General features: G+C 51.6%; 1 protein-coding gene across 2 annotated transcripts in view; it reads left to right on the plus strand.

Moving 5' to 3' along the window:
* VWC2L (von Willebrand factor C domain containing 2 like) overlaps window positions 1-8,749 on the plus strand; it is a 55,240-nt gene extending 46,491 nt beyond the window's left edge. For both annotated transcript variants that reach the window (XM_054830798.1, XM_054830797.1), the window contains one exon: window positions 6,857-8,749. In XM_054830798.1, the coding sequence (XP_054686773.1) occupies window positions 6,857-7,005 (149 nt within the window). In that variant the 3' untranslated portion in view covers window positions 7,006-8,749. The remainder of the gene's footprint in view (window positions 1-6,856) is intronic.
* The last annotated feature ends 6,729 nt before the right edge of the window (window positions 8,750-15,478 follow it).

A 15,478-nucleotide genomic window follows, 5' to 3' on the forward strand; every position in this document is an offset into this window, starting at 1 on the left:
AGCCAGGATCTTCGGCTTTGGCCTCTTTCTAACACCAAAAAAGCTCCAGGGTTGTTATCTTTTGGTGGGGTTTTCATCCCTCCCTGCAGAGCATTGCCAAATTTAATTTTCAGTAAGGCAAAGCTCAGCATCGGCAGCTGACTTCTTTATGTCTCACCTCCGGCTTCACCCGCTGCCTTCTCCGCTCCCCGGGGGGGGGGGGGGGGGCAGGCGGTCTCAATACCAGGCAGTGAAAATGAGACTTCTTCCCTCCTCGACTCGTTAATTAAAGCCGCAAATTGAGCTTTTTTCTTGCAATCTGAAGTGATCGCATAAATAGCATTGAGAGCGCTAAATGAACATTTTGAAAAGATCCTGTGGGATCAGCAGAGAGGAGCCGTGTTAACCTCCAGGAATGGTGACCGTCATTAAAAACAAGATGCTGATTTTTCTTCCCCCCCCCCCCACCCCGAGTGCAGAGTTCAACCTGGACGTGGAAAAAAAGTGCCACGGTGCAGGCAGCCAGCGATTTCTGCCTCCTGCCCCAGAGCCTGGGGATCACTTGTATTTCTGCTGCGCTTTGCTTCGTTCTCTGTCAGGGAGTTGTCCATAAACATCCTTGTGATGGTTTTGGGGTGTCATCCTCACGTGGTTGTTGCTTTACGAGTGGTTGTTTCAGCCGAGCAATGCTGGGAGTGCTGGACACTGGCACTGGAGACAGCACGGCTTATGGCGTGGGATGGTCATGAAGCCTATGAAGCCTGCTTTGTGGAGAGGTGCGAAGAAAAATCCACCTTCCCACTGGGAAGACACTTGACCACGTTCACTAGAAATGGCTCCCCCTGCTCAACGCAGATTGCCAGCGGTAAAACACACCCTGTTGCGTTCGTGGTTGAGCTCCGAAAGCAAAGTCATCGAGACTCATTCAGCTGAATGAGCATCCACGGGGATGTTTCCAGGCTGTATCCTTTCCTAAATAGTCGGGAAACACCACTGGTTTCTGCTTATCCCTCGCAACTCTGATTGTGGGACACATCCCGCAGGAGCCTGAGGGACGGCTGGCTCAGCCGAGTTGCTGTTTAGCAGCTCGCTAAACTGCTGGTGCGAGCTGGAGAGCGATAGCCATCAGCACCTCTCTCCTTGCCGTTACCCACTGACCGAATAAGCTAAATTCTCTTGGCGTCAGCCTTAGTGTTTCCTAAAGGGATGGAGAGGGTCTTAAAAGAGTGGCGGGAGACATAGGATTATCTTTGGGAAATATGTAACTGAGAGGGCAATACCACTCCTCGGACGTTGTGCCATGAGACGTTCCAGCGAAGGCGATGAGCTTTGTCTGGGGCGGGATGCTATTCAGGGCAAATCTGAATATCACAGTTGGCCTGAAGTGATTTCTGCTTGCTGCGGCGCTTAACATCTTATTTCCTTTTATTGCTTCTTTGCGCACACGAAGCTAAATTTGGAGCTGCTGTAAGCCACGGGCAAAGCCGTTGAGTTCGGTAAAACCCACCCGAGAAGCAGCTGGGAGCAGGCTGCAGCCGGGCTGGTGTTCGGCACCGAGCACCGTGACGCTGTGTGCTCATGGCGTTGGAGAGCATCACATCCCATGCGCCTGCGATTCCCGGCTTTACCTCAGTATCCTTGCGGGGTGCTGTCGAATTCAGGATGTTTTTCTCCGCGTGCCCGTAGCGCTGTGGTGGGGATCGTGCAGAAGGTGCAGTTTGCTCGTGAGCTGGGATGGCCGCTCCTCTTGCGTTTGGGCTGCCGGTTTCTTCCAGCGTGATAGGGAGCGTCAGGTCAGGGGGCTTCGGAGTTTCTTTAAGCACCGCCGTGCTGCTGAGAGGGCTTAGTCTCACACCCTTGGGTAGCACCGCATGACGTAGCAGGCGCGCATTAATGCCCGCGCGGGCGATCAGACGTATCCCCTCCGTACCGGGGGTGCAGTTCCGCAGCACAACGTGGGCCGTCACCCAGGTATCTGGTCTTACGCGTACACTTGCAAAATTTGCCGTCGCTCTTCCCAAACGACAGGCCACATATGATTTTTCTACGTCTCTCCTGTTTAAACAGCATCTCAACATCCCTAATACGTCTCCATAAAAATCTCCGCAGTTGTTCTAGCAAACAGCCCCGGGTGCTGTGGGCCTTTATGCGTATTAATTATGTTAAGCAAAGCAAACCTCGCAATTACGTTGTCTGTGGGAGCAGCAAACTTCTCCCATCGGTCTCCCTGAGCAAAGCGAAAAGGCCGATTACCGTCCTGTTTTCAGTGCCATCGTGGCTCATGGTGCTTTTACAAAGACCAGGACGCCAGCCCTTGCCCAAAGCAGCTTCTTCTTCCTACTGCTATTAGCGTAAGTAACTGTCTCGATGTGCTTGACATGTCATCAAAGGGTTCTGAGCAGCGTCTTCCCTTGGTTAATAATAAAAACCCCACCCCGTTGCTGTTCTGTCGCATTCTTTGTGTTGGGTTTTTTGGGGTTTTTTTTTTTTGGTTTTTTTTTTTTTTTTTAACATCAATTTGGCAGATCCTGGTCACTGCCTGCTCCTCCGAGCAGCACAAAGCCACCGTGGGAAAAGCTCAGGACAGTCCCCAGCAGCACAGGTTTGGGGCACCGAGCTTTTGAAACGTTGGGAGGTTCATCTAAGGGAGGAAAAAAATAAATATTAGAGAACTTAAAGGAGTCTGGTTAGCTCCGCTGCAGATATGCTGGGGCATATTTTCAACTCAATTTCGGCAGCGTCCCTCTCCGAGTGCATCTTTCTCATGCCTCAGCCACGGGCACGACACTCGCTGCGTCCCAGTTTGGACCAACAGGATCCACTTTTCCAGTATAAAGGTGGGAGAAGTTTAGTTGGGGAAAAAAGGGGGCTGGATGACAGCGACTGTGCTGGAAAATTGGATTTCAGTGATTCCGGTCAGTGGGAATTTAAGTGGAATCAGCAGAAATGCGATGTGGAAATTTTGCCTTCCGTTAGAAATCCACATTTCTGTAGGGGTGGGGATAGCGGGTGGGGGAGAAAGGCTGCAAAAATCCTCCCTGCAGCTTGCTGTGGTGGGCAAAAGAAAACATTTTACTGTGGCAACGCAGAGGTGGCTGTTGTGAGAGAGTGCTGGAATTAAAAAAAAAAAGGTCCAGAGCTGTGGTAGTGTTGGCCTAAATTAAAAGTACTAAGGTCTGACAGAAGCGATGGATGTCCTGAAACGGCAGCAAAACATCTCATAGGAGGGCAGATGTCAGTAGAGCCCAAAGCCAGGTTTTCATCCATTTTGTGAAAAGCCAAGAAAAAGGAAAACAAACCCACTTGCTGGAATTTCCCCCCTCGGTTCAGCCTCTGTACAGCTCCTTCCTGTGTGTGCGCCGGCGACGTTTAGCCGGCCAGCCCAGGGATGCTCGGTGCTGCATCAGCGAGGGCTGGTTTGGCCGTCCCCCGCCGTGCCTCCCGGCCTTCAGTCCCTGGGATTTATCCAAAATAGCTGCAATTTTTTCTCTTCCCCTCGCCCAGCCCCTTTGGGAGGGGGGGGTGGGGGCGGCAGCATCCCAAGGATTTTCTGTTAGACGCAGAGGCGCTTGCCAGGTCCTTCCTGGCTCAATAGATGGCAGAGATCAGAGGGGCAGGTTAGTAGTGTTTAATTACTACTTTTGCAGAGCCGCCCTATGTCCTTGGCCGGGGCAGGGACGTTGTTCCTGCAGTGCTGTCCCCAAAATGAGTGATCCCCTCTACCAGGGACCTCAAAGGCACAGGTGATGCCTTTAGTACATCGCCTTCCTCTTTTCAGCGTGGTGTCTGCTTTCTGCTTCTCGGCTCTGGGACAGGGATGTTAATGAGGGGTGTTTAATGATTATTTTTTTTTTTTTTTCCAAATGACCCTCTTGGGGACAGCTCAAGAGGGAGAAGGGACCTGGGGCTACCGGGAGGAGGAGGAAGGGCAGCTGTGGCTGCGATGGAGCAGCCCTGGGATGGACAGATAAGCAGGATGCAAGGGAAAATAAGCTTTTCCCCAGTTTGCAGTCCCCCATCAGCCAGTCCCAACTCGCTCTCGGCCGACCGTGTGTGACCGTGTGACGCCACGCTCTGCCCCTGCGGCGTTTCAGCGCGTGGATGCAGCCAAAACCCGATGAAGGGGGCACGGGGTCCCCAAACCCAGGCTGGGCAGCGAAGTCTGACCCACCTGTGAGTGAGAAAACACGCCGGCTCCCGTCACCGCCGGCCTCCTGTGTGTTTGCAGCCGCGTTGAACAGGCTGGCGGTGCTATAAATCCGCCGTCGTTCGGCGCCCGGAGAAGGCCGTGTCTGGAGACGCGTGTGGGTGTCGAGGCAGTATTGGCTTCTCGAAGGAGATGATTAACAGGCAGCCACAGGGCAACAAGAGAGAAAACAATCTTCACCTTTTCTTTACCACCCTAATCTCCAGAGGAAGCGGTTTTGTTTAAATTTTAATGAAAAAGGGTTTTTGCTCTGGGAGCACGGAGCAGGCTGTTGTGTGGTGTCCCTGACATCGGCAGGCAATCAGAGCATCCTGTTAAAGAGGGACAGGCGCTTCCTTCAACTTTAAATACGGCCAGCTCCAATTACTGTATCTCCATTGCATTTGAACCCTGGACATTTAACAGCAGCAAACGAGCCAACCTGATGGCGAAGCCCACGCTGGGTGTCGTAACACGACAGCACCCACCAGACTCGCCAAAGCAGAGGATTAAAATCTGCGACGAAGAGCAGAGGCGGCGGCGCAGCCAGCGCAGGGACCCAAAAGCCGTGGGAAGAAGTGACAACTTCAGCGGGTTGCCGGAGAGATAGCGCAGTTGGGATCACGGCCTTTCCAACCGGGATCGTGTCTTCCGGAGAGACGCTGACTTGGGAAATCTTCAGCTTGTGACCGAAACAGGTCATGACTTTTTCAACCACACGGATGTAAAGGACAACACATACTCTGTGTGTGTGTGTGCATACGTAGAGTTCGGCTTTTCTGTGCCGCTGCATGTCCTTGGCTGGTAACTCCTGGCTTTGAAGTTCTTCGCACTGTGGAGTGACCGAGGTTGGAGGGGACCTTTGGAGGTTGTCCAGCCCAAAGCCCAGCTCAGAGCAGACTTAGAACATCCCCATGCCCAATGCACTGCTCCTCAACCGCCACCAGACCAGTGTAGCCTCAGCTCTAGCTCAACAAGTGGTCTTGAAGTTCCTTGCTGGAGCAAAAGCCTGCTTCTTCCTGGCGTCCTGACGGCTTCACGTGCTGGCCGGGCAAAGGAGGAGGCACCGTCCCCCTTGCATGGCGAGACACAGACCATCCCAGCGTCAGAGCCTGCCTTCCCAGGTCCTGCCCGTGGGAGGAAGCCGCAGCCCTGGGGTGCGCTCGGTCACCCCAAATTCTGGTGCAGGAGCCATCAGAGCCACCTTTCTCAGGCCCTTCTGCTGTGGCTTCATTAAGACGGCCAGGAAAAGTTGCTGTAGAGCTGATCTGCGTTTGAAGAGGCCTTTAAGGAAGGGGAGGAGGTCACTTGAACACAAACAACATCCAGGCACCATTTGGGCTCCGCAGGGACCCGAATTGCCCACGTCTGGTTAAGCCCAGCCCTGTGAAACTTGTGGTTGAGCTTAAACATAGGATCCTGAGGAGCATCTTAATAAAGTCAGGGCACTAATAAATCAGCGAGATGAAATGAGTGATTCTCCGAGACTGTAAAACGTGAGACCCTAGCACTGGGTTGGCTACAGCTCAGCCCGTTGCCAGCCACGGAGGGACCCTGGTTTCCCTTTCAAGCAGCCGTAAGCCCTTCTGTAAGCACTAAGGGCTTGCCCGCCGTCTCCTGCCTGTATGCACTGTCATCTGTCGAACGCCCCTCGTGCGCGGGAGGCATAGATTCAAACCAGTGGCCAGCCGAGGGGGTGACGTTTTGGAGCAGCGCTCCAGCCACTTTTCAAATGTCTTCGCGCTTCCCTGCTGCCACGTATACGACCTCCCCGATTTTATTTTTTTTTTTTTTTTTTTAATCCGTGCGCTGCTGGCTCTGACATTAATTCCCAGCGCTAGCTGAGGCAGGAGCGAGAGGGTTTGCAGAGGGACAGCTGGGCGATGGGTACTCACCGGGCTTTTGGGAGGAGGAAAAGGAGATTCTCGCTGACTTGCTGCTCAGCTTTGATATTGTGTAATAAAGAAGCCCAAAAAATTACCAGCAATGAGCAGATTAAAGGAATCTCCCTTGAGAAAAAAAACCAGATTTTATCAGAAAGCTTATTTGGGAGGTGAATTATTTTTGTTACTTTGATGCTATAAATCATTTATGGTTGATAGCCCTGAGCTGGGGCGGGGGGGCGGTCGCTGGGGTTACCGGGCGTTCGGGCAGGGCTGCCGCGGTCTGGGGGGGGATGAAGCGGCTCTGGTCCTGCAGCTCGACGCAGGCTCACCGGGTGAGAGCAGCAAAGGCTGGGCTGTGTCCTGATGCTTGTCCTCAAGGCCTTGTCCATCTTCCAGCCAAATTTTAGGAGAAAGCGGTAGTAAATTAGCGGGCAACTGAGTAGACAAAGCCGGGTGCAGCCATGTGGCATCCGATGCCATTTGTACTAGCGGGTGGGTAAAGAAACAGGAGAAGGAAATTTTCAAGACCTTTTTTTTTGTTTGTTTGTTTTTCCCTTCCCCTTAGTGCTTGAGGGGCAGCCAAAGAAAAAAAAAAAAAAGAGACAAGCGCTGGGCGTGGGGCGAATGCTTGGCACCGAGCGGGCTGGGAGCATCGCTGCTGATTTTGGCCAGAGCGCAGCGAGGGGCTGGGGCTGAGCGCCTGCCTGCTCCCAGGCACTTCTAGCACAGCCGCTACCCCCGATCCAAAACCAAACCAAACCAGACAAAACGTGTTTCTTTCTATTCCTCCCGTGTGTTTTTGCAGGTCCGAACTGCTTTGCAGGAACCACGATAATTCCCGCCGGCATCGAAGTGAAGGTGGACGACTGCAACATCTGCCACTGCCACAACGGGGACTGGTGGAAGCCGGCGCAGTGCTCCAAGCGCGAGTGCCAGGGCAAGCAGGCTCTGTAGCGGCAAAACCCCCCCCCCCAACCCCCCCGCCAGCCAAACGCCCCGCTGATGATGATGATGATGATGACGACGATGAGGAAGGATCAGCTTCGACGCTGCACACGCGTCCGACCTCCCGCCAGCTGCAACAGGGTCACCAGCAAAACCTGTGAGGGTTTCACACAAGCAGAGATTTTTACTCGTGGGGAAGGGTCTCCCTCTCCCCCCGCTCCTGCTCTTCTCTCGCTTTACACACTATGTATCCGGTATCTAGGTATCTACTCTGCTTTTGTAATTATCAGTGCTTGAGAGGGATGCGGTGGTCAGATTTGGGGAGGAACAAAGGAAAAAAACAAACAAACAAACAAAAAAACCCCAAAAAACAAATGGCCCAAGCAAGTTCTTGGACTGCTGTCGCCTCCAAGACGCCGATCGATTCACCGCTCTCACTTTCTACAATGTGGATCGTGGGGTTTTTCACGTTTATTTATTTAAGGGGGGGTTTTTTTGCTATTGTGACTTTTTTTTTTTTTTTTTTAAGCCTTTTTCCTAAGCTGGGATCGTTGGGGCAATACAGCTGTGAGCGAAGCGATGGATCATCTTTATCATGTCTATAAGGGGGAGGGCCGGTAAGGGCAAGAGGGAGGCAGAAGTTAAAAGGGGAGGAAGGGGTTTAAAAAAAACCCCCCAACTGAAACGTAACCTGTATAAGGACCGAGGTAGATGCACAGGTATACAACCGGACACCCAAGGCACGAGCTGTATCTGTGTTACACTTTCTCCACTGAGTGGGGACAATAAAGTTGAAGACACCTACGCAGTCACCATGGCCTTGATCGCAGTACGAGCCAACACCGGCTGCCTGGGCAGGCGGGGGCAGTGAGCCAGAAGCGTTGGAAAGGCACAAAAAAAAAAAAAGAAAAAAGCAACGTCTTCCCTGGGTTGTCTCTGCGTGATGCCTGGCTGGGGCGGTGGTGGCGGAGCAGAGGGAAGAGGGTCCCACCCGTGCCGTGGTTCCGCCGGCTCTCGGGGATGAGCTGGCGTTCTCCTGCCGTGCTCCGTCGCTGGAGCCAAGGGCATCGTTGCATTGATTTCAGCGACAGCGGGACTCGGCCACTGAGAGTCCAAATGAAAATAGCTGATCCCTCCCCTCTGCCCGCCGCCCTTAGGGAGGTTTCCCGAAACGTCCCATCGCTGCGCCAGCACTGAACCGGCTTAGCTGGCGCTGCAGCCTGAGGGAGCTGCCCCGGCTCTCCCCCAGTCCCGGGGGCACCTGCGCTGCTGGGGATAAAGCAGTCAGGGTGCACGGGGGGGCTGGGGACGGGCATCTGCTCCCACTGAAGGGTGTCTCCAGAAAGCGGCTACCTGCCTGCTGGGAGGAGAGGTCCCTGCGGTTGCTGCCAGCGGTCCCCGTCGCTCCGAGGAAGGGTCCCCTTCAGGCTTTTTGGCACCTCCCGCTTTCTCAGGCTGCGGCTTCCAAGCGACGCCGTGAGAGAAAAGCCACCGATGTCGTTTCCCTGCTCTGCCCTGCCCAGGTGAGCGCAGGAGCCTTCCCTGTCACCGCCCGCGCCTGGTTTGCTGCTTTTTGGCCATTAGGGCGATGGCGCTTGTTTTGTTCCGACTTCAGTCCAGCACCTGCTCTTACCAGCGACGGCAGCAAACCCTCCTTACGGCATCCTCCGCCGAAGAGGGTCGGCACGGTCGGTCTCGGTTTATGCACACTGTTGCCTTTATATTTTTATTTCTTCCCCGTTTTTGCATTTTACCGGAGGGCAGGGGTGGGGGGGTGGGGTAGGACAAGCACTAGCGCAGTGATTGCCGTATTTTGGCTGAGCGTTGGCTTCCGGCGAGTCGAACTGGTACCATTAAAGAAGTCATTGCCGCATTTCTTCGTAAGCTGTTGCCTGTCAATGACTATCCGGTTTCAAAAATTTCAAACAATAGTGTGCCTGAAACTAGTGAGAAAAGAAAAAAAAACCACACTTATTCTGTAAAAAATGGGGGGGGGGGGTGTCGAGAAACAATATTTGCTGTGTAAAAGACTATATTATTAAAAAATTATTTTGTTAAATATAAAGTGTGTGAACCAGAAAAAAAAAAAACCAAACCAAAACCCTAAAATTATATATTTGTGGTGTATTTTACTCTGCTGATCCTCCCCCCATCAAGCTCCCAACTCCCCGTCGCATCCCTCGCTCCAGCCCCCGAGTCCCTGGGGTGCCGCCGTGCGGCTGGGCTGGGGAGAGCGGGCTTGGAGCCTGGAAGGAGCTCTGAAAGGCCTATGGGTGGGACGGGTTGCCCAGGGAGCTCCTCGGCAATAAATGAGTAAAGCAGTAAATCCGTTTTGCTTTGTCACAAATTTCCTGCCAAAGCGGGATTCCCTTTTGGGGAGCCGTCTTGGACCGACGCAGCTCCCAGGCTCTTGCTTTAACCTCCATATGTTTTTGCCTTTTTTCTGGTGTCATTGTATGTTTGATGCCATTTCCTGAACATGGAAATTTGCTTTCAGTTCACAAACTCCATTTGGTACCTCCAGATGCATCATTATTTACACTGATTAGTAGTTACTCTAATTAATTACAGCTTAATTACTGTAGTTAATATTTGTACAGTGCTTGGAACAAGTACAGCACTATACGTGCCACATATTATTATTTTCTTCATTATTAATTAAGCACCATCTCCATTCCATGCTGTGCTACTTCATTATTTCCCAGGGAGTCACGGGAGCACCCTTACTCCCACCCAGGAGTACTTTTACAAAAAAAGTTGATGGCAGGGAGACGCCCCAAGGACCACGCACGGGGAGCTGGAGCGTGCGTTTGGGTGAAATGAGGGGGGGAAGCCCTGTAGATCCCATCACAGATGTTCCTGCGAGGTCTCTGTGAGCCGCTGGCTTAGACCAGGAGGGATCCGATTCCCCCGAATCCAGCGGCGCTGGGCACGTGCTCCTGCTGAGGGATCCCCTTGCTCTCCGCGAGCACCAAGGCGGCGGGGGGGGCAAGGTCTGGGGTCACAGGCGGGCACAGATCGGCTTTTCTGGGGTTGATGTGGAAGAGTCGCCTGGTCGTGGCTGGGCAGTGTTTCCACAGCACCTGGGGCGCCTGGAGCAACAGCCCCCAAAATCATTGCCACCAGCACCGTTTCATAGCAGCCCGGCGCAGGCCAGAAAGGGTGAATCCAGAACTGAAGTCGAGCTCTCTCCAGATACACGATTTTTTTTTTTTTTCAGAACCAGGGAGTTTCAGCTTCATCTCAATCTCCTTCCTTTCTGCCTTTTATTTTTTTTTCTTTATGTTTTAGTCCATTTCTCCCTTTAATTAATCACAGCTCAGGGCCAGCCAGACCCATTAACTACTCTTCCCATTTAGACCTTTCAGAGATGCAGTTGCAGATGCAATTTAATTTGTTGACCTGTGATCGATAGCAATTAATACCATCTCTTTAATCTTGTTGAAAGGTTCGTCTTGGGCTTCCAGAGGGCTGCCATCTCAAGGGAAAGGTGTCTGATACGTATGTTATTAGATGGGCGAGCGCAACCTCCTCTGTGGGCACGATCCTTCCCACTGCACGCCCCCCCCTCCCCAAGCTGACACTCTTGAAAATACAAGAGAGATTCGTGGGGCATGGGGAAGAGGAGGTCGACAAAGGTGAGGGAAGATGCTGAGGGACAGAAAGAAGAGCAGGGGGTTTGGTCGGGCAGAAAGTGGGGCAAGGTGGAGTTTAATCGGGTGGAAAGATGAGGGATAAAGAGGACAGCATGAGAGGAGAGAGAGAAATGACACAGCCTAGATGTGGATAGGAAAGGGAGGCACAAGGTCTTCAATTGGAGCAAAAGAGCAGATCAGAGAGCGGATAGCTTCGAGACAACACTGTCAGCACGAGTAACAGTGAATTTTGCATAAGAAACACACTCAGAGCCAAAAAGGTGATCCTTCTTCCTGGGGTGCTTTACACCCAAGTCCCACTTTGATGCCATTTTTTACCCCCCCAGGTGAAAAACTAAAAGAGGGGAGATTTAGATGAGATATTAGGACGAAATTCTTCCCTGTGAGGGTGGTGAGGCACTGGCACAAGTTGCCCAGAGAGGTTGTGGATGCCCCCTCCCTGGAAGTGTTTAAGACCAGGTTGGATGGGGCTTTGGGCAACGTGGGCTAGTGGAGGGTGTCCCTGCCCATGGCAGGGGGTTGGAACTAGATGATCTTTGAGGTCCTTTCCAACCCAAACCATTCCGTAATTCTAAGTGCAGCAGCTGTGTACAGCCATCCTTCTCCCCTAAGGACTGGGAAAGCCCATGCTGAAAGCATCACCTCTTCCCTCTCCTCATCAATACGCCATTACCTGACATCATGAGGGCGTTATTTCCCACACACACCCCAGGGGGAGGGCGTCTCAGCTCTAGATCACCTGCAAAGCATCAGCACAGCCTTCTCCCCCAAGAGCCTGCAAAGCACATGCAAAACCAGGCTAAGGCTGGGGAAAACCTGGTCTTTGAGTATTGTCCATCCTACCATCCCACCCAGATGGCTCCAAGCGGTACCAGGATGCTGAGCATCAGCGCCCTGAGTCAGCAGCGTACAACAACAACGGTGAGTCGAGTCCCATCTGACGTGACCTTCTCCTGGCTTGGCTGTCCCAGCCGGCAGAGATGCCGGATCCGCTGCAGCAGCCCCTATTCGGCCTCAGCTCTGCTGAACATAAAGGCAAGGAGCAAATCCTCAACTTCCAGCCCAGCGTGAGCAATGATGTATTTCTCTTTGGTGGCTGTTAAAGGGAGAAGACAACCCATGTGAATGTGTAGCGAATGAATGCCTTTTATATAGCAAAAGTGTATGTGTTTGCAACTTCGTCAATGTAGAAAATGAAAAATTTATCAAAAATCCACCTTCCTCTGTAGTGTGGAAGGTTAGCTTTTAAAACACAGGGAATAGAGCGCATGGAAATGAAGTGAGTGCCTATATTTATATATTCAATATATCATATATCATATGTATATATTTATATTTGCAGGTATACTTCATACATTTTCAGAAGTGATTTTTTTTTTTTTTTTAGGGAACATGTCACCACAGCTAACTTCAGTATCTAATAGAGCTCTGTTCTCAGAAGATGCCAGTTCATGCCCTCACTCAGCTGCGCTCTTCTTACGTGCTCCCAGGCGAGCCAGTAACACCCCAGTGCCACAGGATGCAGTGAGAGTTTTGCACCCGAATATGCCCAGCGTGGGACGATGTCCAGCGTGACATGGTGACACGTACTTCCCTGTTGACACAGGAGCTCTGGGAACATGACTGTTTTGGTTCACATACTAAGGTGATGGAGATCCTCCAAGTTCTCTTTAAGGGGACTTCTCAGTGCAAGGGATTTTGTAGGATGACCATGAACTTGATCTACCCTCCAAGCCACCTAGGCAGAAGCTGACCTTGCCTTGGAAACCCTTTCGCCACCATGGCCACAGATTGACATCTGAATGAATAGCGGAGGAGCACAGCGTAGACAGTATTTTTTTTCCAGCAACTCCACACGGAAAATGAAGCACCTGAGATCCACAGACACCCCTAGAACATATGGTCTTAACCCAGGGAACTGCCCTCGCTCACAGAATTGCTCCTTTTGGCAATTCCCTTGCCTCTACCCATGGACGTGCATGCTGACAGTCCGTGAATGGGGAGCAGGCAGGCCAGTACCAATAGCCCCTAAGTAAACAACAACCAGAGGTCCTGATGTAACCAAGGGATCCATATTAAGCCACATAAAATGTTATTTTGGGCCTTACTGTGCTTTATCTGCATAACCAGCCCAAGGCAAGGAAGAATAAGCCATTGCCAAGACGTGGCATGCTTCTGCACACAGGATGTGCAAGCCCAGAAAAAGGGACAATTATGCACTAGGAAAGTGGAAAGAAAGATAAAACCCAACGAGAAAGCAAAGTCGGGCTCCTTTGGGATGGCGCAGAGCTAGACAGTGTCCCCACCAGCGCTGGCTGGTGTCCTCCCTGCGGAGGCCAGGGGGGTACATGTGGTGGTTGCACCCATCTGCACAAACAGCCTCAGCTTTTGGGCAGGCAGCCACTTGGGTGTTATCCACGGCCCTTCAGCAAGAGACGGACAAAGCCTCTCCTTTCTCGGGGAGTTCATGTCCTCTGACCATGCTGATTCCCCTGGGTCGCTAATTAATTCATTATATGCATCCCTGGGAGATGATAGTCAATGTTTCCTTGGCACTGGGCTTTTCTTAGAAGGCGGCAGAGGGTGGGTAGAGTAGCACCAAAAGGCAATATTTGACAATTTCAAGGCATCCTTCCCAACACAACCTTTCCGATCCACAGCTCGTGCAGCATCCCTGGAGCTGGTACCCATGCCTGAGCCCATCTCAGAGATGTGTCCCCCATTCAACACAGAGTTCCTTCTGCTCACCTGGCCGGCTCGGGGCTCAGCAGAGTCAGCTCTCCTGTGGTCTCTCCACTTTGGTGGCCGAAGCAGCTGGGCAAAGGGATCCTTTGCCATGTGACTTTCTGATATTCGCTTCAGACACAGGAACTGGGGATCTGGGGAAAGGGGAGAGAGAGAGAAAGAGTGAGCCTGAGCTATTATTAGGCTTGTTTCAGTGGGACAGAGCGGGATGTCAATAATAATTAATGCCACTATTAAAGATGCTCATTTAGATTGTAAGGCATCTGGCACTGGAAAGGACACAGTCAAGGTATTTTTGGTCATTACAACATATACAGACAGTGTTTCACACCGCTGTTCTCTCTATGGTGATAATCCATGAAGGTTTGAAGAGAAACCGCTGGGCCACTCCCCGACCTGGTTACCCACAGGGATTATCCTGTTACCCGCACAGGTTATCCCGTCAGGTATTTCAGCGGGGGCTTGGCTCTGCATTTGGAGAAACAGTCAAATCCTAGCCTAGGGAGGTTTGGAAAAAAATCATATAAATCTGGAAGGCAGAACTCCAAGGAAGCAGGTGAAAAATGGCTTTACGTTGTCCCTCTCAATGATGCATGATGATGAGAGCGGAGACTGCGGCCCGTGCCTCGGAGCGGGCTGCAAAGACAGAGCATCCTTCCGCCGGCTGTGCAACCAGCGTGCCAGGCGCTGGGGTGGCTGGGGCCGGCGGGCGCCGGCTTTCGGAGCCTTGGGTCCTGTCTTGAAGCACTTCAGAAGAGGCTGCAATAAAGCCAGGGTGAGGTGTTCAGCTGGCCAGCAGAAAAGTGTTGTCTTAAGAGTTTACATCATCCTCATCACCGTCAGGCACTTGGTTAGTAAAAATCATTTCAGTTTAATAGATAGGGACTGGTGGTCTTCGCTCTTTTCGTTACTTACCTGGCTTGCTGGATGCAACCTCTGCCTTGCTGGAACAGTTTTCCGGATTTCCTAGAGCCCTGTTCGGTTCCTATAATTTAGCTGTATTTGCCATTTCTCTTTTTTAAAAAAGAACAAAAGCTATGTTAATTTTTATTTATTAATTTACTTTTCAAGGGGGTGGCAAACAGCTTCCCAGGAAGAAAAAAAAAAATAATCATCCTTAATGTTTTGAAAGAGAGATGTTCTGGAGTCGTGCTGTGTTAATAGACTGTCTTCATCCCGATCATGGATGGATGTCTGCTCTTCCAGGGGGAGCTGGGGCAGGGTGGGAAAGGGAAGAGACAAAAATGGGAGGAACTTGCTCTCCTGCAAATAATCCGCTCTTATACATGCTGAAATGCTCATTTTGCAGTCCATTAAGCTCACGTTAATGCAGGTAGAGCATGTCTGGCATCGAGAGGATGGTAAAGGTTTCAGGTTTTAATTTTACTCAGATGAAAAATCCTACACGTTCCTGGCTGGTGTCGGTACTTCTGCAGCAAAGACAACAGGCCCCGCAGGAAGCATGAGGCCAAGGTTAAAGCACTTCTAAGTCAAGATGCTACGATACCCAAAGAAGCAATTTCCCATTGTATTGCATATCTTCTGGCACTTTATCGGCATGAATAGAAACTGCGAGTGAAAGGGGTGCGCGGGGACCCATTGGAGCTGCAGATGGCTTTAAATTCCCCCTAACTTTCTCCAGATTCAAGGTTATCCTCTTGGCCTGCTGCAGGCCTGCGCACTTGGGCTAATTGCGTCTCTAAACAAATAGTAGCGTTGCCCCTCCTCACCCCGCCAGCGTGAAAAGAAAGCAAACGGAGACGTGCCTGGAAAATAAAGCGTGTTCGTTATCACGCTGTGAAGCCCCATGGGATATTTTAGCCCTCGTGGTTTTACTTAAAACATCCTCAAGCCCACCGATTTTTGTCAGCAGCGTGAAAAAACAGCAAATGGAAGGAGGCGCAGGTGCCTCGGGCAGGGAGCAGGAGGCGCGTTGGGAAAGACAATCCTTTGCAACCACTTATAATTTCCCTGATGGTGAAAGAGGTCTCCTGGGGGAGCGGACAGCACGGGAAAAGTGGCGATACCGTAAATCCCATGAGGTGGAGATATACCACAAATGCTGTGAGACGATGGGGTTT

This window comes from Grus americana, chromosome 6, assembly GCF_028858705.1.
Source record: "Grus americana isolate bGruAme1 chromosome 6, bGruAme1.mat, whole genome shotgun sequence".
Classification (NCBI taxonomy): Eukaryota; Metazoa; Chordata; class Aves; order Gruiformes; family Gruidae; genus Grus; species Grus americana.